General features: G+C 40.8%; 1 protein-coding gene across 2 annotated transcripts; it reads right to left on the bottom strand.

Moving 5' to 3' along the window:
* Positions 1–1,485: 1,485 nt before the first annotated feature.
* On the bottom strand, positions 1,486–25,637 carry CG10019 (uncharacterized protein). Of its 2 annotated transcripts, NM_001382005.1 has the most exons (12): positions 25,311–25,637; positions 9,280–10,674; positions 8,814–8,986; positions 8,372–8,513; positions 7,324–7,497; positions 6,780–7,081; positions 6,532–6,687; positions 6,217–6,378; positions 5,934–6,105; positions 5,388–5,869; positions 5,142–5,305; positions 2,696–4,333 (listed from the first exon to the last, which is right to left on the bottom strand). In NM_001382005.1, the coding sequence occupies exons 2-12, from the start codon at positions 10,409–10,411 to the stop codon at positions 3,913–3,915; spliced, it is 3,480 nt and encodes a 1,159-aa protein (NP_001368939.1). In that variant the 5' UTR covers positions 10,412–10,674; positions 25,311–25,637; the 3' UTR covers positions 2,696–3,912. The 2 variants fall into 2 exon arrangements, with proteins under 2 accessions (NP_001368961.1, NP_001368939.1); NM_001382004.1 differs by lacking the exon at positions 25,311–25,637 and having other exon boundaries at positions 1,486–4,333; positions 9,280–10,709.
* Positions 25,638–26,842: the final 1,205 nt, after the last annotated feature.

Below are 26,842 nucleotides of genomic sequence, written 5' to 3'. Positions count from 1 at the left end.
CAATTACGGCAAGCCACGAATTTACGTCGGTTTTTATGGCATTCGGACACATATAAAACGTTTGAAGATTCATTTAGCGGAAGGGGAAATCACCAGAATGAAACTCATTGTGGTTTCTTAAGGCCATAAAGTTGTCCACAAAATTTGAGTCACTTTTTGGTGTTTCTACATGTAGTGGTCCTAATGAATCCAAATCTTACTATTTAACCGTGAAAATAGTTCTCATGCCATATTCACAGATTATTTTCTACTGATAGATAAATCGCTACTTCGTAACGATGATTTTTTTTTTTGTGTTTGGCAACATTTCATAAATAAGAACCAATTCCCCCTCATCATTGTTTTTCCTGCTTAAGAGCTGAGTATATCATAACTCATATGGGGCTGACTTTGCTTAGTCAACAAGTTGACATGAGAGGTTAGCCCTTGCCCAATCTCTCTCACCGCATCTGTACGAGTATATCCCCATAAGCTAGGCCAATCTTTAATCAGTTATGTAACCCGAAATGCCCAGACCGAAAAGCCTCAACCATTTCCTCAATATAGACGACGATAGTTTCCGTTGCACGGTGTTTGCTCAGAGTCCACACTACCAGAGCCAACGAAATCATCCCCAGTACGAGCCTATATTTCCACAACCGAAATCTTAGTGTGTGTGTGTGTATCTGCGCGTGCATATGTATGAGTTGGCCTACACAGCAAAACAAATAACCATTCACTATTCATAATATTTAAATCAATTAATGGTGTATTCATAACAAGAAAATTATTTTCTAACGAAAATCTGCGAATATTATATTAAAATTGTTTGTGTGATTTAACCAAAAATTTGTTTCAGTGCACGAAAGTAAGCTTGCAGCAAATTGTCTTATGGGCCCTGTGAAGTTTCTCGCCGTCGCAGTGCTTACTACGCAAATATTCAGGCTTTCCTGCTACGGCGACTTAAATGTGCTTTCGGCCTGATATTGAGGCAAATATCAAGCATACGCACTGTGGCCCGACGCCCCGGCATAATGCATGAAAAATTGAGCATGTCATTGACGCTGGGCTGTATGCTATATGCTATATGCTATATATATGCGTCATATATGTGCCGAGTGTCTGGCGATTTACCCAGGACGACTGTTTACAGTCTAGGCACGTTTCGTAATGGGGACCCCGGGGTTATGTGCCCACAATATATGCAACATTAAGGGTCGGTCTTGACTTTGGCTAGGGTAAACTTTTTAATCGCCTCGGCTTTAGAGTGCTGCCTCTTTTATGGGATGATATACCGTGCCGCACAAATTGACGCTTTATGTTAATGCCATTAATTAATAAATGAAATATGACATTCACACTGTGGCGCTGTTGAACCTGTTTATTAAATTTTAGCACGTAATAAATGAAAAGTTTATTGTGGCCAAACACAAATCCTGTCACTTTTGGGGTTAAAACGCTCAACTTACCCGACATATTTCGGTGATTTCTGGATTTTCGTCCTTTCAACGGCAAGACACAAATTGAATGAAATTGAATGGCAGGGTTTTCGTTTATGCATTCTTTATTAACATTTATCACACTAAACTACTAATGATAAAGAGTTACAAATATGAGTTTCTGCGCTTAGGTGTTTCTCTGAAAAATTTCACGTATCTAAATTCCATCAGATAAAAATTGTTTTAGCTACAAGTTGTACCTTAAGTTGGTTAGTTCTCTTTGTTATTCCGGCGAAATTGCAAATAGTTATGGTTTTTTTTTTTATTTTCTGGCACATAGATATGCTTGTGGGTGTAATAACATTTAATGCTAAGTGTATCGTTTTCGCTGAACACAATTGGCGAAAAAGAGTTGGATTCGAAAGTTATATCTAATTTATTTTATTGACCGAGAAAGAGCAGAGAATTTCTTTAAAAATTGTATAGCTTCGTTTGAACATATGCAAACGTTTTTTTTTATTGCGATTCATGGCAGTTGGCTTGACTTAGGTCCATTTGTTCGTGCATTATAAAGATAAGCAATGGAAATTTATTTACAAAGAAAATGGGTTGCGGAAAATTCGTATGGCTCCTTTTATGGTCTTTAATACAAGTATTTTCATTCGATTCGTTTGTAAATTTTTATATAAATTGGGTTTCCGCTTCGTTAGACATTTGCATTTTGTTTTCCTTTAACATATTGTTTAAATTTGTTTGGCAACTTGTCGGTTTTGTCTATTTTTCGATTGCCACTTTACTAGATTATTTTAATATTTGCTTTATGAAAGCTCTCCGCCGCTGATGATTTTTCCTGTATTATTATGTTGTCCTCTTCTGTTTATTTGTTTTTTAAGCTTTCCAAATATTTTAATTATTCTGTTTATTTGCCAGTGGCCAGTTTTCTTTTGTTCGGCGAATTAACTTTTTCTTTTTTTATGTTTTATTTGTTTTTAATTGGTTGTAATACGAGCTGCTATTTAGCTGATTATGCACCTGGCTCTTTTAAAAGTGCAGCTCTTTATTTGAATGGAATTACTAATGATTTACAAATTGGCTTTGCATTTTTTCTTTTATCTTGTCTGTTATTTATAGGGCGCATATTTTAAATTGTATTGGGGATTATTTTAGATCGCTTCCAATCAAAAACAGTGCAAAAGCTAAATGTTAACCTTGAAATTAAATTGGAATGAAACTAGCACTGTTAGTTAATTTTAAAAGGTAAAAATAAAAGGAATTTTATTGTTGATTACCAGGTTAGAAAAACTAGCAGATATCCATTTCAAAATATTCACCATATACGAAATAAAGTTCAGGCCAATAAACGATGGCTATCATATTGGCAATAATTATATTTTCGTATGCCTCATTTCGATTGGAAAATAAGGCGAAGGTAATTTTCCATTTCCATCGGCAGTTTGTTTGCTTTCATTCCGTCGTCCGCCGTTAAACGCCACTTAATTATGCAATATATAATTGTTATTGAAAAATAAAGTAGTTCGCCGACACGAAAACTCGTCACTGAGGACCTCTCAGCGTTTTCCTTTGGGAAAAGAGTCATTTAATTGGATCGACTTCATGTGCCGGCGTTCATTGTCTTTTGTTTGTCTGTATATATCGGTAATCGGTTTTCGGTGGTTAAATTGTATGCACGTTTATAAAATGGACCATTCAAGAAGTTTGTTTGTTTCCGTTTTCATTGCGTCTGTTCTTCGCTCGATTGAATTATCTCATAAATATTTATGTATTGGCCACAAGTTGAATACTTTTTGCTTGAGACAAAGATAAAGCTTTTCGTCTGTCCGTAATCTCTATAATATATTAATATGCTAATGAGTAAAATTTCCATCCTAGCTTATGCATGCGTGTGTGTAAAAGTTGAGTGTGGATTTTTTTTATGAAAAATTCATTGAGTTTCCTTCTTTGTTTGGTTGTTGTGGGACTTCATTCGGTTGGTTGGTGTTTTTAACTTTACATTTCTAATAGAGCTACGACAAAAGACTAGAAGAGATCTGACAAATTGTGCATGCGATTCACGTAGCCGTGTGTGTGTGGGTGGGACCATAATACCAAAATATAAGTTTTATAGCACCCAATTGCTACGGGGTATCTTCGATTTTCCTTATTCTTTTGGCTTCGATCACACTCGAAGAAAATGTTGCCGAATCTTATTTACTAATGACAGTATAAATGTGGAAAAGTCTGCGATTTGCAATTTGTAAGGGGGTCTACGTGTATGCTTCGAAATATTCTGAGCCCGGAACTCCCTGGGAGATACGACAACCTTTGTGTAAAGCATACTAATAGACCTCATTTGGGGTGTTTAAAAATCACTCGAGATATAGTTGGAAACCCGAAATATATATAATCATAAGCTTTCTAGTGTTCTCCAAAGACAAGTGTTTTATCTGCTTGCGCTGAAACTTTTCTCCCAGTGCTATTGCCACATACCATATTCCTACACGGACGTGGTGATTTGCTCCACGAACTGAACGGCATTGGGTCGGCATAGGGATTGGGATCTTTTCAGCCGGCATTGTGGATTGTTTCGCAATGCTGAGTTTCCCGGCCCCGGACCCGAACCCGCACCCTGGCTGTGGCGATGGGGGGTTCTTTGCAGGGAGGCATAGGCGTGCGGCACGTAGATGAACTCCCGCGTGGGGGCCGCAAAAGTGGCAGGACCCTGACGACAGTTACACTGCTGCGACATCGTGGATAAACCCTCTGGAACACTGCGGCTGCGGGTGGAACTGGGTGGGCCAGGTGGTCCGGTTGGTCCGGGTGGTCCGGTTGGTCCGTGAGTTCCATAGGTGACCGGATTCCTATTTGGACTGCTGCAGGTGCATATCAATGGCTGACGGTCCGCCGATCCCGGGTTCCTGCAAAATGGCAAGTCAATTTCCATGGTTTAAGCGGAGTGTCAACACAGTTTTCGGCATGCGGCAAAATGGTACGAGTATCTCAGGCTGGCATCGCAAATGCCAAAGTGGCAAATTGGCAAAATGGCAAATTTGCGGCCTGCATGAGCAACGAAGGACGCCAAATTGATTGTCTTCCTAGGGCTTCTAGCCTGATTGCCATTGATTGTTTGGTTCGACGGGAAATCTCTTAATTGGTTTTGGATTCAATTCAGATGTTGGCTTCCGTTTTGGCTACTACGATTTTGAATCGATAAATTGATTGAAGTCTTCTACAATTGCACTTAAGCACTTATTAGATAAGTCCACTTGACAATAAAATATTACTTTCCTGGTTATAACAAAAATATAGTGAATCTGACGATTAAACCACGTTAATTAGCAAATAAATTTAAGAATGTGAAACGTAAAGCCCTGATAATTGCGATAAACGCTTGTAAATTTGCTTCTCGCTTTAACAATGTAAAAGCTTGTGATAAATAACATTAAATAATTATTGTTCGGGAATTAAAAAAGCATTTCCACACAATTCGCATGTTGCAAATGTGCATCACTGCTCTTAATTTAATACTTTTCCCGTGCAATTGTAATCCCTTTGACTTTTAGCAATTTACTCGATGTATGCTGTCAATAGCTAGCTACTTAGGCTGTAAAATTGGCAGACAATTTCCCACAGATCTTTGATTTGCCATTCAATTGCATATAAAGGAAGCCGGTTCATTGCACACGTCGGTATGATTACAAGTCGCTTTCCATCCATCCTACTCACTTGTTGCTCTTGTGACAGCCCAGTTCGTAGGTGCTGTGCCAGCTGCAGTACATTTGGCCATCGCAGCAGTTGCTGTGCTGTTGGATGAAGGACAAACTCCGCTGCAGCCGCTTGCCCATCTTGGCACCAATGCTCCCCTGGCCCAACTGGTAGGCTTCACGCCCCTGCACGGTTTGAAAAATATGTAAAATGTTAACAATGTCTGAATGATAAATGCAACGATTGTTTCTCCCAGTGTGACATTACCTGATGCGGCTGCAAATCTAGATTGTGACAGGCCAACTGCTGCAGGTGGGAATGTTGCTGCTGCTGCTGCTGTTGTTGCTGCTGCTGCAACATGTGCCTTTGGCAGAAGTTCGCCTGCAGATAGGGCTCCATTTGATTGAGACTAATGCAGCTCCGACTGAGGAGATCGGGTGCGGGGTACTCCCCGTATCCATAGTCCATCGGCAAATGTGGGCGATGCTGGCGGGCGGAGGCGTGGCGCATCAGCGTGGGAGTCGCCAAATGACCATTTCGCTGCTGATAATGATGGTGCAACTGCTGCTGCTGTTGCTGATGCTGCTGCTGCGGTTCGCTTATGAAAAATATTATAATTCCCGAGATGGCAGCCGCCGCGGAGCATATGTAATAGCCCGCCCTTCCGTATTTAAGGGAGTAATCATTTAGAAACGAGGTAAGTGGCACGCTTATCAGCACAGGAACTGACTCAACCCCCCGAATGAAACCTGCCAAGGAGAAAGAGCCCAAAGTCAAATCCACAATTTAAATATTTAAAAAGTCTGAACTCACCCCAGGCCTTGGAGAAATGTTTCAGCTTGATGCGTTCGAGTGCCAAAATCTTTAGGGAGTATTGAAAGCCACCCAGACCAATGCCATACAACCAGCTTAGTATACAAAGGCCCGTGTAGCCCATGACGAAGGATAGAAAGAGGATAGCCAAGGCCACAATTGATAGGAACAGCTGGGGGAATACATTAAAGTTTGGTATGAACAGGGTTAAACTTCAATATTAGCACAATGGCTCAAATTAAATTGTTTTTTAGTCAATATCAGCTAACAACACTTGACCCACCTGCGTGACAATCTTGGTATTGATCACAAAGTGCCTGATCACAAAACAACGTCTCAGCAGAGCTCCAGCTATAACCACACCCAGGGCCATGGAAATTCCCAGAAATGTTTGCAACAGAACCAATTCTTGCACATCAGAGCCCTGCTCGGCGGCATTGAGTGCCTGTAAAATAAAATACAAATTTTGTGCACCTTTAAATTTATAAATTATGCGAATTTTTTTTTTTTTTTTTTGTAACATCTCCTAAAAACCTCTCAGATTAGCTAATGGAAACCTGGCATGCAATAGGTTAGAGAAATTAGGAAAAGCACTTACCATTAGGAACATGGGTGTATAAATGCCAAAGGAGGCCACGCTGGAGGTCATGAGTAAAATTTTAACAGTCACCGATTTCAGTGATGATATGTCCAGAAAAAAGTACTTCGGTGTGCTCTCCACATCCTGGCTGAGAATCGGCTTTTTCTCCCTCATCTGAAAATGGAAAATGGTTGTGGCCGCGGGGCGGTGGGCGGTGGGCGGTGGCAAATCAAAACTGAAACTTTGCACAACACACAATTTCCTACCTTTTTGCGCTGATTTTTGAGATGCTGGATGGCCCGACGCTGGGGATGATAGAGGGAGGCGGGTCGGTACATTAGGCCCATGAAAAAGCTGAGTGCCGTCAAAGCAGCGACAATCTGTAGGCCTAGGCGCCAGCCGGCCTTGCCCACGCCCTCCTTCAAAATGACGGAGAACAAAGCGATGCCAACTCCCTCGCCGGACATGGCCACCATTTCGACGAATTGACGGCGCCGCTTAAAGTAATTGCCCAGCATCACGGTTGATGCCTCCCGCACCATGGCGACCCCAACTCCGAAGACGATGCCTGCGGAAGTGTTTCGAATGGTGTTTTGAGTACAGTGAGAGAAAATAGTAGCCATTGTACAAATATTGATACATTTGCAGCTGTATTAAAAGTATGCAACTATAAACACGAATAAGATGTTGCATACTTTTAGGCACCTGATTTTCTCTCAGTGCAAATGATAAGCGACTTCCGGTGCCGTCAAGCTGGCATCTGTCAGGTTATTTATTTATATACAAACCATATACCCGGACTATACGCACCATAACTGAAAACAACCTGGCCAAATTCCGTGGCAAATGAGGTGAACAATATGCCCAGGGGCATCACCAGCCCGCCCACGATGGACAGGAGGCGGATGGAGCGTTTACGGCACAGCGACACCACAAACGATGTGGCCACCATGGAAACTGACCAGCTCAAAGCGCCCAGCAGTTCTGTAAGGAGAAATTAAGACCGTGAGTGATAATGTTCAACTTGACGAAGGTCACAAGGTGAGGTTGTGGAAAGGTAAGTTGTGGGTGTTAATGCCTCTAAAAATATGCGGGGTTATTGCTTTAAACAAATTAAAGATGCCGATTAATGGGGATATTGTGAGCGAACTGAAATGTTCATAAATCAATAGAACGCATTAGCAAAATGGCATTCTGATGTTTACACATGTTTTACACTTAGTAAATCATAATTCAATTCGATGCTGTACACTTTAATTGAATCGATTGAATTGACAAGGCGATTGCATTACATAACTTTATTAGAATATTAATTTGGTCATTCAAGCAAAGAATTTGGTTTGTTAAAGATTTTTATTATTATTTCTCCAATTTATATAAAATTATTTTTTTTTTTCAAAATAAAATTTTATCTTCGCTTCTATAAATAAAGATATGAATTACGCAGCCAATTAACTTGAAAATAGCATTGTTTTATAGCCAAAAGCAATGCACACACAGCTGCCATAGTATTAACACTTTATTTTTACGATTTATGGTTGGCTTTTAGAGTGCTGAACACATTTGGCAATAGACAATATTCACACTGCTCTTAAATGATGTCCGCAGTGTCAAGAGTAAATGAAATTTATGCAAAAGCCCACACCTACAAACATGTATTATTCACAAACATTTGCATTTCTGGTCCAAACAGTGTGACAAACATTTTGATTACTCGAAGGGGGGGGGGTTTTGAAAATAGAAAGCACCACAAATGTGCAGGAAAACAAGAAAATGACTGCGACGACCATGATTACACACATTCCCATTAAAGAAGGATTCGTATTCGAGCGAATATCCCCTTTTTTCCATGACTTACCTATGCCACTGGTATTATGCAAATACTGGACGGCATAGAACCACAAAAGGCCGTAGCTGAGCTGCAGTCCGGTGGTCAGGATGTGGACCAGAAAGGACACTCCACAGATGATCCAGCCCCAGCCGCCATCGGGATAAAAGTACTGCAAGTGCACAGAAGAAAATTAACGTGAGCATATTAACTGAATTTAAAAAGTAAAATAATATTTAAATCACTGCTGAATCCTTATAAAGTTGCTTTAAAGTAAGCAACAAATACTTAACCCAGAGACCCGTGAGTCCTTTAATTTTTCTAGTATACTCTTAGACACCTTTAAGGTTCGCAATAAGTAGGGGCATAATATCTAGTTTCTTTCAGTATACAAAGAATATCAGAACAAAGGTTGGCAATTACTGTTTGACATGTCCTTTTTGCTGGACACACTTTCTGTGGCACTGCTCACCTGTCTGATGCGTGTGGTATCCACTCCGGTTCGTCGCAGTGCCGGAATGTTCCGGTGCAGCAGGTGGAACTCTCGATCGGCCAGTCCGGGGAATGCCGAATCCTCCTCGTCGGTTATGTGGCTGGGATGTGGGGTCGTGGCATGCAAGCTGGGATGATGATTCGCCTCGTAGCCTGGGCGATGAAAAACAATTGAGAGATGATTAAATGATGGTCTGGTTTGCAGCGATACACCTAAATGAGAACACTCATATTCTTAAGGGTGTTATTCCGATAATATTAAAAACAAAAAGTTAACTTTATTTTGGCACCAATTTCAAATATTAAAAGTTCTGCAGGACCTTTAAAAGTTTCTCCCTTGGCAGTGCGAAAATAAATTTCCCAGCAAAAGTAGGTGGTGGGTTTTCTTTTTCAATTAGAACCTAATTTATGGCCTTTTCTTTTGAATTCTGCATGAGTGTACTTACCAAAATAGCAGCCGCCGTTGGCCATCAGGTTCTTGGCCCTTTGTTGGTGGTGGTGCTGCTGCTGCTGCGTCGGCGGTGGCTGATGGTACCAATTATCGCAGAGGCAGTATTGCGGCCCGTACTGATGGGGGTGGTGCTGATGCTGGGCCACCGGGTGGTGCTGCTGCGCATGATGGTGGTCATGCTGATGGTGGCTCTGATGGGCGGGTGGCATGGGATTGTACATATAACAGCAGCCATTTATATTGGGGTTCGCGTAGCGGGGCGGTGGTGGGGCGGGCATTACACTCGGCATGCCAGAACCGACAGCACCACCCAGCCCGCCAACGCCCACAACCCCACCACCGCCACCCCCACCGTGTCGACTGCAGTGGGGCATCATGGGCATGGTCATCTGGTGCTCAATGGTGGGCAATGTGGCATAGCTGCCGAAATTGTCACAATGCCGTTTGCTCGGGAATCTGGGCAGGGTGGGTGGTGTGCTGGTGGTTTGGGGAAGAGTGGTTTGAGTGCCAACGCCTCCATGGCAGTGACGTGTGGGCGTGGTCGTGGACTGCATTTTCGTTTGCTCAGCGGGTAAATAGGAGAGCCGTGGACATGAGACCCACCAGGCTAGCGGTTGATTATTGAAACGACACTCGTAGCACAGATATCGCTGGTTCGTCGAATCCTTGTCTGGTTTCGTTTGGGCGGTTTGGTCGGTGTTCCCGCTTCCTGGATGCCCGGCAGTTTGCTTGGGATGCTCACAGCTGAGATTGTATCTTCGTCACAGGGCACATTTGTTGCACAGCACGGGACTGCGTTGTTTGGGCCTCACCAGACTCGAGTACTGTCGCGGATTCTCTGATGGATTCTCTGAGGGATTCTCTTGTGGATTCTTGGGGATTCTTAGCCAGGAATGACGGTTGTTGGTGCTACTGCTGCTGGGCAACAACTGGGGACAGCTGCCATAGAGCGCCGATGAGGTATTCGATAGGCGGCGGTAGTACGGTATCCTCTGCTCCATATCATCGCCACCGAACGAGGATCCCAACTTGTACGGCTGACTGCGACCCGGCAGCAGGCAGGATATAACGCTCCGGTTATCTCTACTATCACTGCAGTTGCAATCACATGTGCACTGGATGACCATTGTACTCCTCCGGCTCCCCCCGAAAAAATGCTTTTAACCCTGTGCTCTTAAACTCGCTGCACCGAAGTGTTGTCAACTTCAATAATGCCCACTCCAGCAGCACATTATTTTCGAGTTTGGGGTCTCGGTTTCGGTTTTCGGGGCTTCCGTATCGGTTTCGAGCACTCCAGGATTTCTAGGCAGCTGCCGCCGCCAGTGTCCGACCAAATCCATTTGGGGCCATCTCTACGTTTGCAAGCCAAGCGCAAAATTCTGTTGCCCCACTGAGAAAAAAAGACATAGTTCACACTATCAAATAAGTAATAAGAAAAGAGAAAGATTTAAAGAAAATGTTCTAGATATCATAGCTCATTTATTAACTATTATTATTAATAACCGAGAAAGTTATTTCAGTATTTGATTTCAAAACTTTCCACTTTGATTCAGTTTTCTAAAATCCCAAAACAGTCACAGAGCCATATAGAGATAGAATTAGACGATGTGGGAACGGAAAAAAGCAGAACGAGAGTCGATAAATAAATCAAATCAAAATCAATTTGTTTACTCTACACCAGCACACAAAACAAGGAGCATATGCAATGCATAATTCAATTTGTTGTTCGAATGCGTGTATTTCAATTGCCTGCCAGCAATGTTAGTCGAGTGGGCGTTGGACCGTGTTGGGATGGGGGCGTGACACTCACAGAACTTGGGTAAGTGAAACTTTGCGGTCATTGTGGCAGAAGAATTAGGGCAAATTGCGACCGGCACTTCGAAATAACACATTTATGCCCCATCATATTTAATTTGCGCTTTTCAAATTATTTAATATCCTCAATGGAAATGAACTGAATATTGCTCAAAGAATGTGTCCCTTTTAGCGAGGAATTCGTGCAGCTCAATGTGTTCACATTGACCTGGAAAAATGTTCTAAATTTGTATGGATATTTACCCGCCGGGAAATGTGAATAGAGATTTGGTTGTTAAATATTTAAAATACTCGATTTTGCCACATTCTGCAGCAGATGTCTAAAGTAATATACACTTTTTGTAGGGCATAGCAACGAGATTAGTATTTGGTCAGCTTCGCACATCGAGAACCCTTATCAATGTCATGCAATTTGGAAAATAAATGTCGAAATGTGTAGTGAATTTATTGCTGCCCAATAATGTTCACTTAAGTGCATCACTTCGCCAATTCGGTTAATATTCGGATGTAAACACAATGAAAAGTTTATGCATGTTTCAATTATAACTCTTTAAAGTTCTTGACAAGATAATTTCCTGAGACAAATTTGTCAGCCTGATTAGGGCGCAAAAGTTACCTTCCTGAGCAGGAAAATCGTGATTGAAAGCACCTTCATCAAATGTGTCAGCTATGAATGTTGCCAGAAGTTTCGCACAACTTGAACATAGAATTAATTGAAGTTTAGCTTTCCTAAAAATTCATGATCATACACAAATCCCAATGTTGACTTTAGCCAGAAATGACTGAACATCGCCTGGAAAATTCAAGAAGCCCCGGTTTACACAAAAAAAAAATTGATTGATTTATGTCTTCATCGTTTGACTATTTCTCCATTAAGGAACGAAGGTATCATTTAGATTAGTACAATGTCCCATCGAGGAGCTATAAAAATGATAAATGATCTGTTGGAAAACAAGTGAACGTGGGGGAGTTGGAAAACAAAAGCAACGAAAGGGAAACTTGCATCATTTTGCATTGGGAAAACTTTGTGCAGCAGCATATGGCCCAGTTATCCAGTTTTATGGCTGCACACCCAGCGATTTGGCCAACGAGCTTTTTCGCATTTTCGCCAAACAATGCACAGAGGCGCATTTAAATTGATTGTAGGAAAAGCGGAAGCTTTCCCGAGAAAAGGAAGTCGAGGAAAAGGAGCAACATCAATCAAAAGACCGCTGCAAAGGATCTCAGCAGGTGGGCGTTGTGTGGTGAAGTTTTCCTTGAATGACGCTACGACTATTACCTGTGGAAACATAAAATTTAACAACATTGTAGCAAAGAGCAAACAGGCTATACATAACGATATCCTATGCTATCCGGAATATCGCTGCTTGGTTACACAGCGAAAAAAGGTGAGAAGGTGCTTTTAATTCTGACTACACCTATAGTTTCACCCCTAAAAAATTTGCATATTTCCATAAGTTTATAAGTTTTTCACTTTTTCACACTTTTTCCCATTCTCATTTTATCTTTCAAATCTTTTTTTTCACCTCAATACATAATAATATAATAACAAGCCATTTCTTTCTGTACAGAAAATGTTAAAAAAATTTTGTATTCTCATTTTTCTTTCTTTTTGTGGTTTGTTGGTGTTTTCACAGCTTTTTGGGCTTTCCTTTGTTGCTGCGATGGTGCGTTGCAATAAAATCCTTAAATATCCTTTTGGCGCATGGACACAAATATGACTCGGTCATGTCAGCAATTTTATGTTCTTTAAAATGCAATATTAAAATGTAAGAGTGGCGAGCGATGATGGCAACGATTTCAATACGAACCCACTCACCTACCATCATTTGGGCCCTCGACTGGCGAAGTGTTGACTTAACTGGTCATTGACTTTACCAACTTTACGCTGCAGTCAAAATTATGCAGTCCGTTTCGGAAGTGTATGACACCTGACAGCCGCCGATAGGGGGGGATTAACTTTTAATAAAGTCGTAGGTGGCTTATTAAATTATATGTAGTAACTACTGCCTAAGCTGATTGATTAAAACTTAATTTCAGTTGTATCGAAGGGATTACTAAATTGATTGAGTTTCTTGCAAGTTAAAGTTTAATTATAAATGAAGTCTAAGTCTAGTTCATAAATGTAATTCATTCCAACGATACAGAGTTTAATTTGTTAGCTTCATTTAATTAAATCCGAATAAATGGGAACTTTTAAGCACCTAAGTGAAATATATCTGCTGCTGATTCTGCAGGGCTGGTGTTACACTACTGAAACGCACTGTTACCACCCGCTTGAGACCAAAAACTGCCGCCGTGTGTCTGTGCGGTTGTCTCAAAAAAAAGGCCAACTTTTATTTGCAGGGGGCGTGGTGCAGTGGGCGGCCAGAAGGTGAGATTTAACTGGATGCCGGGTCATTCTGGGGTCGGTTTACTTTGCTGATTAAACATATGCGCCAACATCAGCGAGCCGCAACAAAAAGGCAAAAAAAAAATATAAAGGGAAAAGTGCGGAGAACAGCGATGGCTCAGCCACATAAAATTTATTTAAACTTTTTAGCTAACGTTTTTCTGCGCTGTTCGAGTTTGTCGCCCCCAACCGGCAGATAATGGATATCATATTGCCTCGAGGTTTCGCATTTTAGTTTGCTTTTTTCTGTCCGTTTTGTTGCACTTTGCATTGTAATAAACACGCGACAATATGCGAACAGCAGCAGCAACATTCAGTGGCAGGACCATAAACATCAGCATCAGCACCCTTAAATAAAACTAGAAGTATATAAAATGCGCCGAGCGAAAAGCGAAGATAATAAGAGGAAGCCGGCTTCGTGGTGGCCATGTTCCAATTACAGTTTTCTGCTCGTGGCCAAAACAGCAGGCGTCCCGTCAAGAGCTTATGCGGTGGATAAAAGTTAAGTATTTAAAATAAAATGCTTCTCAGCTGGGATTAAAAGTAATTTATCGACGCAGGAAAAACGCAATGGTTTCAGGTAAAAGGGCTAACCAACAACATGTGGACTTAAAACAATTTCGCAATTCAGCGTTTTTACAGCATATTGAACTTTATAAAATGCCCTGAACATCCTTTATCTGACGTATTTACAGCCTCATTTATAAAGTACGTTTATAAGTAAGGTAGAATTATTATTAAAAAAAAAAAAACTCACATCCATTACAAATTACCTTACAAGAAAAGCTTAACTTTTCACTCCAGCTTACCACTCGTTTTCCCGATCGAACAATTCAAACTTTTGCAAACATCGAACAATATTGAGATATGTTTGACAGTCAGGAGCACCATTTTCAATTCAAAACAAGTTTCGGACAAACGACTTTGTGAACTGTATCGAAATTGTTTGTCAGAACACGCTGACCCGACTTTCTTTCCATTTCTTTTGCCATATGCACTTACAACTTTTATTTGGCCGCCTTGCCAGAAAAGGATACGAATTTTGATGTCTTTTTTTTTTGGCTCCTTTCGGGATATACAATCTGTATATATAAGTGCCTCTTTGTGTGGCTGTGTGGGTATGCGAAATGCGAAGAAATTTCGGCATTCCCTGGGGCAAAATCATTTGCAATGCAGCCAGCGGCAAAGGGATATATTAATACTTTTTCATTTAGTTTGCAGACATCCCGAAAAAGGAGCGAAAACTTTTCAACTCGAACACTTCTTCAGCCGCCTGTAAGTTTGCGCATATTTTTTTTGGCCAAGAAAAACTCAGCAGTGCCGACTAATGGATTTATGTTCTCAGCCAAATTACGAATTGAACCGTACATGGCATTAAAAAGTGTCCCCAATAAGCCAATTTGAAGGGGTGCCCCGTAAATAATCGGGTTAGGCGAGGTTCATCCTTATCGGAGGAGCAAGTGCCCGACGAGCTGTGAACCCAACTCAAAAATCCTATCAAGGGCATAATTAGGTTTGCCGCCAGCGTCAGCCAGACATTAAAATTGATATTATTCCCGATATACATTTTTAATGCTAACCGTGCTGAGACCTCAAAAAATTAACCACACCAAAAAATCGGCCGCCATCCGGAAATTCTGTCTGCTTCTTTTGGCAGGCGTGAGCCGCATCATAAAGGAAAAAGTTAAGCCCTTCTTAGCTGAAAAACGACACTTCCTTCCGTACATCTCGCGTGCAAAATGGAAAAGGGATGAATCCCCCTGCGGAAGTCAAGCATCGTCTCATCTCGTTTCGACCCGGCCTAAAAACAATGAAAATTACAAGGCATTCCGTCGGGCGGGAAGGGGAATTCGCAACAAATTTCCTGTGTCGTGCGCCGGGGTTTATCAACATCAGTGCTTAGGCTAAGATTGCACTGGAAAAAAATCTAGTGTCAAGTGTCGAGGCAGCTGAATTCATATTATGCCAAGAATAAAATATAAAGTCTAAAAGTATGCAGCAATATGAGTATACTCCATAAGTTGAATGTACAGCATGCTATTAGACACATTTTTTCAGTGATATGTAAAGGATTTTTAAAGTATTTTTTTTTTAAATGCTTTTATTTATTATCACTCCTCCTTTACATTAACTGATATGTGAAAACTCTTTTGTTATTTTCCCTCTGTATGGAAAAGCGTCAGCGGCTGAGCCCTGAAAACCCACATAAACATTTTTATTATTGGCTTCTGGGCTTCCCTAAAATAAAAGGCTCGTGGCAAAAGAATAATAAAAAAATGGGGTCTTAGCCCAGATGTGTGTTTGTGTTGGACCGGAGAATCGAATTAGCATGCGAAATCTTTTGTTTGACTAACAATGTGTCAACGTGTGTGACGAGAAAGCGTTAGTCTCTGTCAGCTCATCGATGCCATGGAGCACGGAGCATGAGGCATGAGGCATGGGGCATGGAGTCTGGATCCCAGCCAGACATCTCGCCATTAGTGCCTTGATAGAGCTGCCACCGAGTTTCAGATTCCTTTCCTGTGCCTCGGGCACAATGGCAGCCACGAAAATGGGAACAGCACCCCCAGCTGCACATTCCGCAAAACCTCATCAATCTTGTCGAGAGAATTTTGCTAAAAATTTTACAAATTGATTTCGCTTGTGTCAAAAATACTAGGTGACAATAGTACCAAGCGTACTGCACGGTGGCAAGGAAAAGAGGTCACAAAGATGCACTGCATCCTTGCAAATTATGAATGGAATTGTGTGGTCTTTATACGGCTGGCCAGCATTGTGCCATGTCTGACATCCTTTTAGCTGTTTGCCATCCATCGTTGGCCTGCTTAATTAATGTTCGTTTGGAATGGATGAGGATGGGGATCAGGATGGCGATGTGTGTGTCCGAGATGTGTCCCCTCCAATATTTGTTGACCTTTTGGCGAATGCAAGTTGAACCAGTGTGGCTAGGCCAAGTAGACTCAAACAGTTTGTGCTAAATTAGCAAATGACATAGTCAACATGGCCAACTTATTGCGATGGCAGAAAGCGGAGCAGCAGCCAGGATGAAAGGCCTGCTAACCCACAAATGTACGTGCATTCCCCAAGCCGCCCCCCCCCCTTTCGATCCCCTTTCACCCACTTTCACCACTTTTTCCCGCCGCCCTCGTCTTTTAGTGCTGACACAAAACATAATGCCGGCGGGCAATGCTCTTTTAAGCACGCAGCTTGAATGGCGCCCACTGGGAAAGAAATGCGGCTGACAGGGCACAGTGGCTCCACTTTATCGGAAAGTTAATATGCGCCGCAATAGTTATAATTCCAACAAAGCTGGGTATTATTGTATTTTAAATGGTATTTGATAAAAGAATTTCATTCAGAAGGACTACTCAAAGTGGTTTGCTAGAATTCGCAATAGTTGGTATCGAAGAAACTGGTTTAAAAGATTAAATTCCTTAGTGATAAAAGTAATACCATAATAATGGGCGAACTTCCTTCATCACAGACATCTGTGTGTAATTTGGACTTTTTTTTTAATACTGCCAATCGAATAAGCCAAGTTTCCTCATTTCATTTGCCAAACTGTCCAAATCAAAACCCCCAAATCGTTGCCACTGTCCCCCAAAAGTTGGGTGTCTGGCGAAAGTGCTCCAAACGCGCATAACAATGATGATGATGTACGTATATATGCACATAGAATAATATTTATATATATATATATATATATATGTATTTATGTAACTCCGCAAGCCCTTAAATGCAAGGGAGACTAGGCAGCTTTGTGTAGGTGATGGGCTCATCAAAATTGTGACAAAAAAACAAACAGACACCCAGCAAAAGGGGCTAACAAAAAGTTAAACAAAGCGACTGACAGTCGTTCGGCTAATGAAAGGCATCGGGGAAAACTCACTGGCTGACTGACAGTCGGTTTCGCAGGAGGATAAACAGCCCACCACCCTATGCCCCCCGGGGAAACTCCATCCCCCCTCCCGTCCCCTGAAAGCTCCAACCATAAACGCCATGCTGATAACTTCTTTACGTCTGGGGCCAAGTAAAGACATTGCTTTCCAGAAAAGAAAAAAAAAAGCAAACAGTCGAAAAATTATGCCAAGCCAGCAGAACCACCGGAGAAATTGCCAAGGAAAATATATAAAATTATTTTAAATTGAAATTCTGTTTATCTGGCGTGGTCCTGCGGACAGGTCCAGGACCAATGAAAAATCCAGCACACATTCTGCCCCCATATTTACCGCTTTTTGGGGGTAATTCAATAAAGTGGAAAATGATGCTCGTCGTCAACGTAATTTGCTTTCGTGGTTACCACAAATCTGCCAGCAGCAGTTAGCAGTTAGACAAGAGCGGGGAAGTCGAAGCGAAGGAGGCGTACGACTCGGCTAAAGGACTTCGTTCTGAGGCTCTTGAATGCCGTTAATCGGTCCTTCAGATCACATCAAACAGAGGCAAGTACCGCCAGACCCGCCAGGACCAAACCATCCAGCCAACCAACCGAGCTCCAACTTGACTCCGCCGAGTTGGCATCATCATCAAGTGATAAGTGCGGACAGTTTGCGCGGAGTTGGGGAAGAAGCCATAAGTTTCTAGCACCTAAAGTGCACCGGAAAAAATATTGTTTATCTGGTTTAAAACTGAGCTTACCGACCAGGATACACTTTTTATTGGGCTCTCTGGGGAAAATACATAAATAATTTTGCATTCTAAAAATCACTTTTCTCCCATAACATGTTTAGGAATGTAATCAAATTTTATGGAGTAATATAATATATAAGCACACTTATCGTAAAATAGGCCAAATAAAATCATATTTCTGGCATCCTTTTAAGGGAATTTAATGTGACGAAGTATAAGCGGAGTGTTCAAGTTTTGGGGAATATCGAAATGTAATTAAATCAATTTTCACCTTTAAGTTTCCAGCTTTTTTTCTAAGTGCTTTATGCAGCCCTTCCATATCAGTTAGTTTTGGGGAGCTTGGCTCGTAGCTCAGCCCCTGTTAAACTCATCTCAACTTGGCGCTCATCTCATCATCGTCATATGGCACACAAGTGGCAAGCGATGAGTTTTTGGAGGAGTCCCAAAGAAAACCAGGCGGCATGCAAACAACAACAACAACAACAACAACTACAACAACGGGCGCCACACAAAAGGCGTTTGTTGGGAAGAGGAGGGGCGTGGCTGGCCGAAAGGGGGGTGGTGGTTGCCAGGAGGCAGAAGAACGGGCTTGTGGAACGACCCCATTACGTGCCAAAGCACTAAAAACAAGCCACACGAGGAAGCGTCACCAAAGTTGGCGGCCAGAAGTGGAGCAGGGGACACACAGGCGCGGTCACAAAAATATTATCCGGAAATTGTTTTATTAGAATTCGAACCGAATGGATATGAACACAGAACTTTTGTTTGAGAAGATGGCATTTATAAAAAGTTTTTCAATATTGATATTAAATTTAATGATATAAGTTTTTTTTATAAATTCATTAAATTTAATGATATAAGTCATGTTTTTAAGTTCAACAACTAAGATTTAGTAAAGATTATGCAAGAATCTTTAGATGGAACTTGGTCAAATAAAATTGATATATTTCTTATACTACAGTCTCAAGTTAAAACAATTCATATTTATTTACATTACAAGTTAATTTTAACACAATTCCCCCATATTTTAAAGTTATTCTAATATTCCGACGAACATCGTTTCGAAAGTATCTCCATGGGGAAGGGGGCCTACAAGTTTACAAGGCTTATAGCGAGAGTCTGGTATGTACAAATATGAGGAACGAGCGATGCTCGTAAATTTTGTCATATTTTTTCGCTTTTCTTCTCATCTGTTATTTTCATTCTTCTTTTTGTTTTCTGCACTTAAATTTTTTTCGCTTTTCATTTGGGCTTTTCCCCTTGTTGTTGGAGTGTTTGTTGCTGCTGCTGTTTCATCGCACATTTTCATGTTAATGCGCCCGAGCTTATTTTTCATCCTTGTTGTTGTATTTTTATTATTTCCTCCGCACTGGTGTTTTGTTGTTTTTAGCAGCCCATTAAAAAAAAATGCGAGCTCACGCACAGTTTGACATGCACTTTTAATCGATTAAAAAAAAGGGGGAAAAACTTTTGCACGAACAACGAAAAATCAGAGACGAAAACCAAAAATCAGCATAAAAAAGCCACGAAAATCTGGCTGCAATTTTCTTGGCACACGATTTTTCATATTTCTTTTGATTATTTTGTTCCTTTGCCTGTGTGGGTTCCTGTGTCTTTTGGGGTATTTTGTTGATGACTGCTCTGCGATTAAAGTTTACTTTTTGCCGCTTTAATTGAATAATAAATTAAGTGAGTGGCACCCAGGCTCGAGGAAAAATAATCTGCAAAATGTGTTGTAGACAAAGTGAAAAAGTTTAAATGGCACTTCGAAGTTTCCCTCGCTCTTTGCTCGTAAAAGTAAATTTCAAGTAAATATATTTCATATGATAAAGGTAGCATATGTATATACTATATAATATTTTACATTACAATATTACATATTAATATTTTTTAAAAGTGCTTAATGTGGATAGTTTCTTAGTTCTTCCAGCATACTATGATAATATTATATTATTAATATTATCCTCATACCAAACAAAGAAATGCATTTGAATAACCCTTTGTTTAAATTGAATTTCGTGTAGATAAGCTTTTTCTTGCCATTCTAATGAATAATTTTCAATTAGACGATAAGCCATTGTCGTTGTATTTAAGTAGAAAGGCTTTTCCACACTGAAGTTCCATTTAAGCCTCAACATTAGGAGATTCTTACATCTGCTCCACTTTCTTTTCTGTTCTTCGCGGCTTTTGTTCTCTTCTTCAAGTTGTAATATCCATTATTTTATTATTACGCTTTAAATTTTATTCTGCTCCTTGAACGAACAGCAGCAATAAGATGGGAAGAGTTGCTTCACGGAGCAACGAGAAATAATAAACAAATCGCTGGGAAAAGTTGTCCTTGTTTATTTGCGGTCCTGCGAGGCGGATGAGGGAAATTTTGCAAAAATACCAAACGAAAGGAGTCATCGCGGCAAGGATAATTGCAAAAACATTAAGAAAGGGAATCTGAAATAAGTATCATTCGAGTAGATCGAAAACTGAGCTATAGACCATTAATGCAGAAACATAATCTGGTTCTACAGTGTACCGAAAATAACACCACCATCAATAAATTAATATGACATAGCATAACTTTACTTTTTTGGTTATAAAGTTGTTCACAAGTTTTTTTAAAAACATCTCGTCGCAAAGCAAAACATTTTGATGCTATCGATAGTGCTTTCAATTTTCTACTTATGGTCATCGTGTGTGCTTATATATGTACGTTTGATTTTGGGGGATTCATGGAGGAGTTGGTGGCGACGATGCCTGCTTAGAGCTGCACATTTGCCAGATACGAGATAGCTGACAGATACAAAATGCATAAGCTGCTCAAAGTTTAATCGGTTTATGTGACAGCTGAGAGGGATTTCCAGGGGGTGACACTCTACTAAATCACAAAGGATTTGCAAGCCATAAACTGCCATGACCAAAACGAAGGAACCGAAAATAAAACGCTGCATCAAGTGGCTGTCAATGCGTTTTGGTTAGTGCTTAAGATAAGATGCACTTCGCATTTCCAAGCCCCAAAAGTCTCCTTGGGATTAAACCCCAAAATTCTGGAGGGTAGTACAAGCACAAGGCGAAGAAAACGCACCGAGGGACAATTAAGCAATGCTGGAAAAGCCATGGGAAATGGAAGTCGGGGAAAACCAAGGGAAACCCTTGTGTGGTTTGTGCGGCTTGATTAAGAAGTTTTCGGGTTATAAATGATACAAGCGCCGGCAAATTATTCAAACTAATTGGTTTAAACACTGCAGGGAATCCGCTCCTTTGAGCGCTTTAAGAAAGTTGAGAATTTATTCTTGGGGCAAGCCAAAGAATTTTTCGGACCCCTTTACGGAACGGCTTAGAAAGAAAGTTTTAAGAAAATTGGGCGGAAAGACAAGCGGAAAATATGTCCATGTTGGCTTGTAATGAATGAGCTTACTTAAAAAATTAAAAGAAAATTTCAAACCCCTTGTATGTCCCAAGTATTATTTTTACAATATTGCAATTTGCAATAAACAAAGTGTGCTAACTAAAAATTGGCTCATCACTGCCTTATTAATGTGCAATCACAAAATACCAAAGAACATAATTGGATAAAACACTTGTTCATCTAATTTATTCTGTAGTATGCAAATCACCCATAATGAGAAAACCGTCTCGTTTAATTAGCTTTGAGGATTTGCATTAAATGGATCGATCAATAACACAACGCCGAATTATGCAGTGTGAAAAGATATTTTCAAACTTCTAAATGAATCATGATCAAGCTGAATAAGTGAAATCTAAAGTTAATCCGCTGAAAGCTGAAAAATGCTCAACAGTTGTAGGAGAAACTTCGGGCTGTGTCTTCATTAGCATACTCTTAACAATTTAAAACTTTTAAAGTCACTAAATTAGCCGAGAGTCTTATTCAATGTTTCGTGAATTTTCAAGAAATATGCAAATTATTCGCACTTTATGCCGACGACTTCCATCTAATTAAAAACTTTTTCCTGCCACGGCGACGCGACTGGCAAATTGCTTCAAATCGAAAAGGTCAGGGCGCTCAACTCGATGACTTTCGAAAGGGTCTCAAACAACAATGTTTCAACAATGGGCTTACAGGTCAATCCATGGATATTGATACGCTTTTGTCCCTTTTGTTTATTTCTTTTTTGCGGCATCCCCTTTGAAAGATAAATCTTAATATCTATCTAATCAATAAATAATTGGCATGTCCTGTTGATGCAGCCTCACAAAATATCCATTTCACTGTAATCGAAATCCATAGACAAATCTGAGATAAGCCAATAGTAAACAAACGGGAAAAGGTTTCTCCACACAAGCTCATCTCAAAAAGCAAAAAAAAAATGAAACCCAAAATTGTTTCAAACAATTTTTGAGGCAGGACGGAATGAAACGAAATACTTTCGATTGACATATACGAATTTTGTTGTGATGGAATCCAATGTTTACAGGACTCGAAATGAACTTGTTATTCGAGTGGAGGGAAAAACAAAGGGAAAAACAAAAATAATGCATTTGTCTGCGGGCGGGGAGTTGTGGAAAATTTTGTGCGGAGTTCAGCAGGAAAAAGGGACGAAACAGGACGAGCACTGTTCTCTCACGACTCCTTCGACACAAATTTAATATTGTAAATGGAAATGGAATGCTCACTTGGAAAAATGGAAACAACAGTTCGAAGAGTAAAAAAGTTTAGGATTTTGAAAAATGTACACATTTCTATGATTTAAATCCCATTGCTAATTTTAATATATATTTTCTCAAATTTTATTTTCATTTCAAGTTTTTTATCAGAAAATGTTTATGCTTAAAATAAAGCACTATTTGAAGTGTGGCAATTATTTTTAACAACGTGTTTGCAAGTGTAGAGCGAGGAGTGTGGAAAATTCGCGTGAAGTGTCCTGGCACTTAACCGTTCAATTGATTTTCGACAAACACCTCACCTTTCGCCTGTTTTCCCAGCTGACGGCTAGTGTCAACATTCGGCATCGGAATGCCAAATGCGAATCGCGGAATCAAACTATGCAAATGAATTCTGGCTGACTGACTGGGTGGCTGGTTCGTGACCGGCGAATCGCTTTAATCAAAACCGAAAAGGTGGCTTGTCACTAAATGAAATAAATGTAAATTTCATAAATGAAGTGAGCACACGTCCATCCAGTTGGCATGGCGTGGCATCAATATATCATCAATATTAAAATGCAATTACAGCCTGCCGCCTGCCAGCTGCCTGCTGGGTAATCGCATAAAAAATTAACCAAAGAATCGCGCTAAACGCTGGGCTCGACCCGTTGGATACCTTGATTTTCCCTCATTCATAGCCGCAATTTTCCCAGCGCTTTTCATCGCACTTTTCTCCCCCGGGCAGTGTTCGCCCAAAAGTATGCCACGGAAAACTCAAGCAACTCCGACGGCTTTTCCACCGCCACATTGGCTGGGCCAAAGTTTTCCTCACCATTTATTTGGTATCAGCGGTTCTAGTTGGGTTTTTCGCGTAATTGTCAGGTTGTCACTATTCGCGTTGGGTAAACTTTGATGTTAACTCTCTTTGGGTATTTTCTGAATAAGCCGGTAAATCTGTAGCTATTCAACGATTTTTGCTCTTTCCCCGCTGACCAAAATTGAAAACTTTGGGTCTAAAAACACGTAGCTCGTATCGAAAAATAGCAGAAACAATCGTCATTGTTCTCTGCATATTGTTGCATTTACTAGCAATTGAACAAATTGAGGTATACCTTAAAATGGACTTTGAATGCACTTTGAATGCACCTTGAATCTTTTATATCAACCTTAAATAAACTTTGCTCGTTGCCATATATTTCTATTTTTAGTTCACTCTAAAATTCCAACTTTAATGAAAAAGTGCTCATGTAAGGTAAATGTGCTCTTTTTATATTTTCCCCGCCGCATAATTGAATAAATAAGGATGTGAAAAACTTTGTGTGCTGAAAGTGTGGAAATTGTGTATGCATTTGACGGTTAAAGTTCGGATTAGTTGCTGAAGAAAGTTGATTTAAAGCACCTGCCATCCAACTTTTCATTCTCCAGTGTCTAAGACATAATTCAACCATATTGCTGAATTTTAAATCTATTTCAGTAGCCAAGCAGGAGTTGCTACCCAGCTGCATTCCCGTCTACTGTGAGAATAATCTAAAAATATCTTGTTCTCATAAAAATGCGAATAAATTGAGTGAAGATAAAATGTTAGCTCCACCGAGAGCACACACCTTCTATCGCCGTCATATCTCAATCAATTCCATCTAATCCGAATACGACCTGTTTCGCATTTCCGCCTGATCAACCGGTAAACCAAAGACCACCGCAATTATTCAGATACCCCTTAACTAACCGCATCGAGTTACAATTACCATTGTCAGAAACCATTACAATCGATTCAATATTTGTCAGGGAAATTGTCATTAATATATAACGAGTGTGCTGCAGAAGTGTCCAATTTCCACGGAGGGAAACTCTGATTGCCGGGCTAATAATAAAGACTTGAAAAATAAAAGCTCGGCTCACAGTTAATCTAGTTGGAGACCAGCAGCTACTAGCACTTTACTCCTTTCTCGCTCGGTTTCGCCACTTTAGCCACTAGCTCACCCCCTTCGTTCACCTTTCTCGTGTTTCTCCCTACACTCTAAAAAAAATTCGAAGATTATGTAGAAGCTATTTAACAGCAAGATCTATTTGCAGCTAAGTAAGTTAAAATAGTGAAAACCAAAACAAAACAGCTAAGAGATATGCTTTAAAATCGAATGAGAAGGGAATAACCCTATGTAATTCGCAGGTGTGAAGATATACATAGATACAAGTTGCATATGTGACTTACAATACATATTAACCGGGCTAATCAACTTTCTGCACACTGGCATTGCATAAATGGCTAATTTGACGCCAATGACGTGCGTTAAAGACCTGTCAAAGTGATGACAAATTTTTGGTAACATTTTTCTCGGTGCAAACCTCTCACTAGAGCTTATGTATAATGCATGGCATCTCTCGACTCTTGGCTTGTAAACGTAGCCAGGCAACGGCCAACAACTTTGACTGGTCTTAATCGCTGGCAAAGGAAAACACGGGGAAAAGCGGCCGGGGGGTCGTGAAAACTGTCAGCGTCATTGCTATTGATGTCCGTCCTCGCACTTGGCTTTTAATATTCAAAATAGGAAAATGGCAATAGGAATTGAGCAAGTAGGAAAACGGCACCCAAAACGAACCTAAAATCGCCGAATGCACAGAAACAACATTGTGCTGGAAAATGCCGCTGTCGCTGACAGTTGACGCCAGGAATTTATATTTATATTTTCACGGTTGGCTTTTCTTGGCTCGTTTTTATTTATTACATGTATTGCCTTCTTTTTCGGTTTTTTTTTTTCTGTATTATTTTGACAATTTTTCGGTCGAAATTTGTCGGCACTGGAGGCACTGAGACACTGAGATACCGAGATACTGGGAATATGCGGAGATGCGGACAAAGAAAAGACCGACGCGACCGGCGAGAAAAGCGATGGAGAGACTGGCTTGTCGGGCAGTCGAAATTCAACTGAATCCGCTGTACCACAACCAAAGCCAAAGAGACCGGACCGGCAGAGCCACCCGCGCCTCCAGCACCACCAGCAGCACCACCCCCAAAAACCGCACCACTCTCTCTTTCGTTTTTCAAGAGATACAGCTTTCTTCTCTATGCAAAATAGCCAAATAGCTGAGGAATTCGCGTGAAGAGCACGTTTGTCTCTGCGGGGATGCCCCCAAAGAGAAACTGAGAGAGAGTCCCCCAAAAAGGAGAGAGCTTTTCTAGATCCGCTCTCCTCCCGAAAAAGAAAATGAAAGCCCCACGTAAACGAAACTGGAAAACTCTGCAAATTGTCGGCAAAAAATTAATAGTAACAGAGTTTTTCCAGCACAACAAAAAAGCTCTCAGTGATTACAACTTACACCAGAGAAACAGACAGATAGAGAGAGAGAGAGATGGCTAGATAAGAGTTCGAAAGAGTGAGGTGCTATGAAGATAGAGCGAGGGGGATATAATTTTTGACTTGTAATTGAAATTTCATGGATTATTAGTTCACCCAGACAGCTTGCGGGCGAATAGTAAAAAATTGTTCGAGAGCAAATCTCTGCTCTTCTTCCATAGAACCACTAACCATCCAAGTGCTTAGGCACCACCCCAAATCCCCCCCTTTTAGAACCAACTGTTGATTGAGGCCAGTCCGAAATAGCAACGGTCTTAGGATGAGGGAATTTCTCCCGTCCCCGTTTAGGCATTGGAATTTGTGCTCTTTTCGTTGGGGTGCTCCAGCCCAGTCCAGCGCAGCTCCATGTAAAGACCCATCCCAGCCCCAAACCCATCCGAAAAGTCTCTGGTTAATGAAGCGCTTTATTGGACCATCGCCAAGGGCCAAAAAAAAGAGGTGAATGGAGCAGACCGAGACCCGATTCGCACTTGGTTGGCTGGAGCTATTCGCCTACATGGGTCTTTTACACCAAGTGTTGAAGGTCAGGCCCTCGGGGGCCAAAGCGTTACTTCTCTTTTGTTTCGCCCCTTTGTTGGCCCGAGTGTCTGAGCTGTTATTGCAATAGCAAATTTTGGTAATAAAATCGAAACAAATGCCGAAAATGGTAATAAAGTGGTTCGTAAGCGGCAGCCAGAGTGGAATTTTAAAAAGCATGGCAACGAATTCAAATGTCTGCAATAAATTTCAGAGGTGGAAAAATATATTTATCCTATGATGACTTAAAATTATTAAAT

Source organism: Drosophila melanogaster, chromosome 2L (genome assembly GCF_000001215.4).
Source record: "Drosophila melanogaster chromosome 2L".
NCBI lineage: Eukaryota > Metazoa > Arthropoda > Insecta > Diptera > Drosophilidae > Drosophila > Drosophila melanogaster.
The sequence above is the reverse complement of the archived record's forward strand: the minus strand, read 5'-3'. Positions and strand labels throughout refer to the sequence as shown.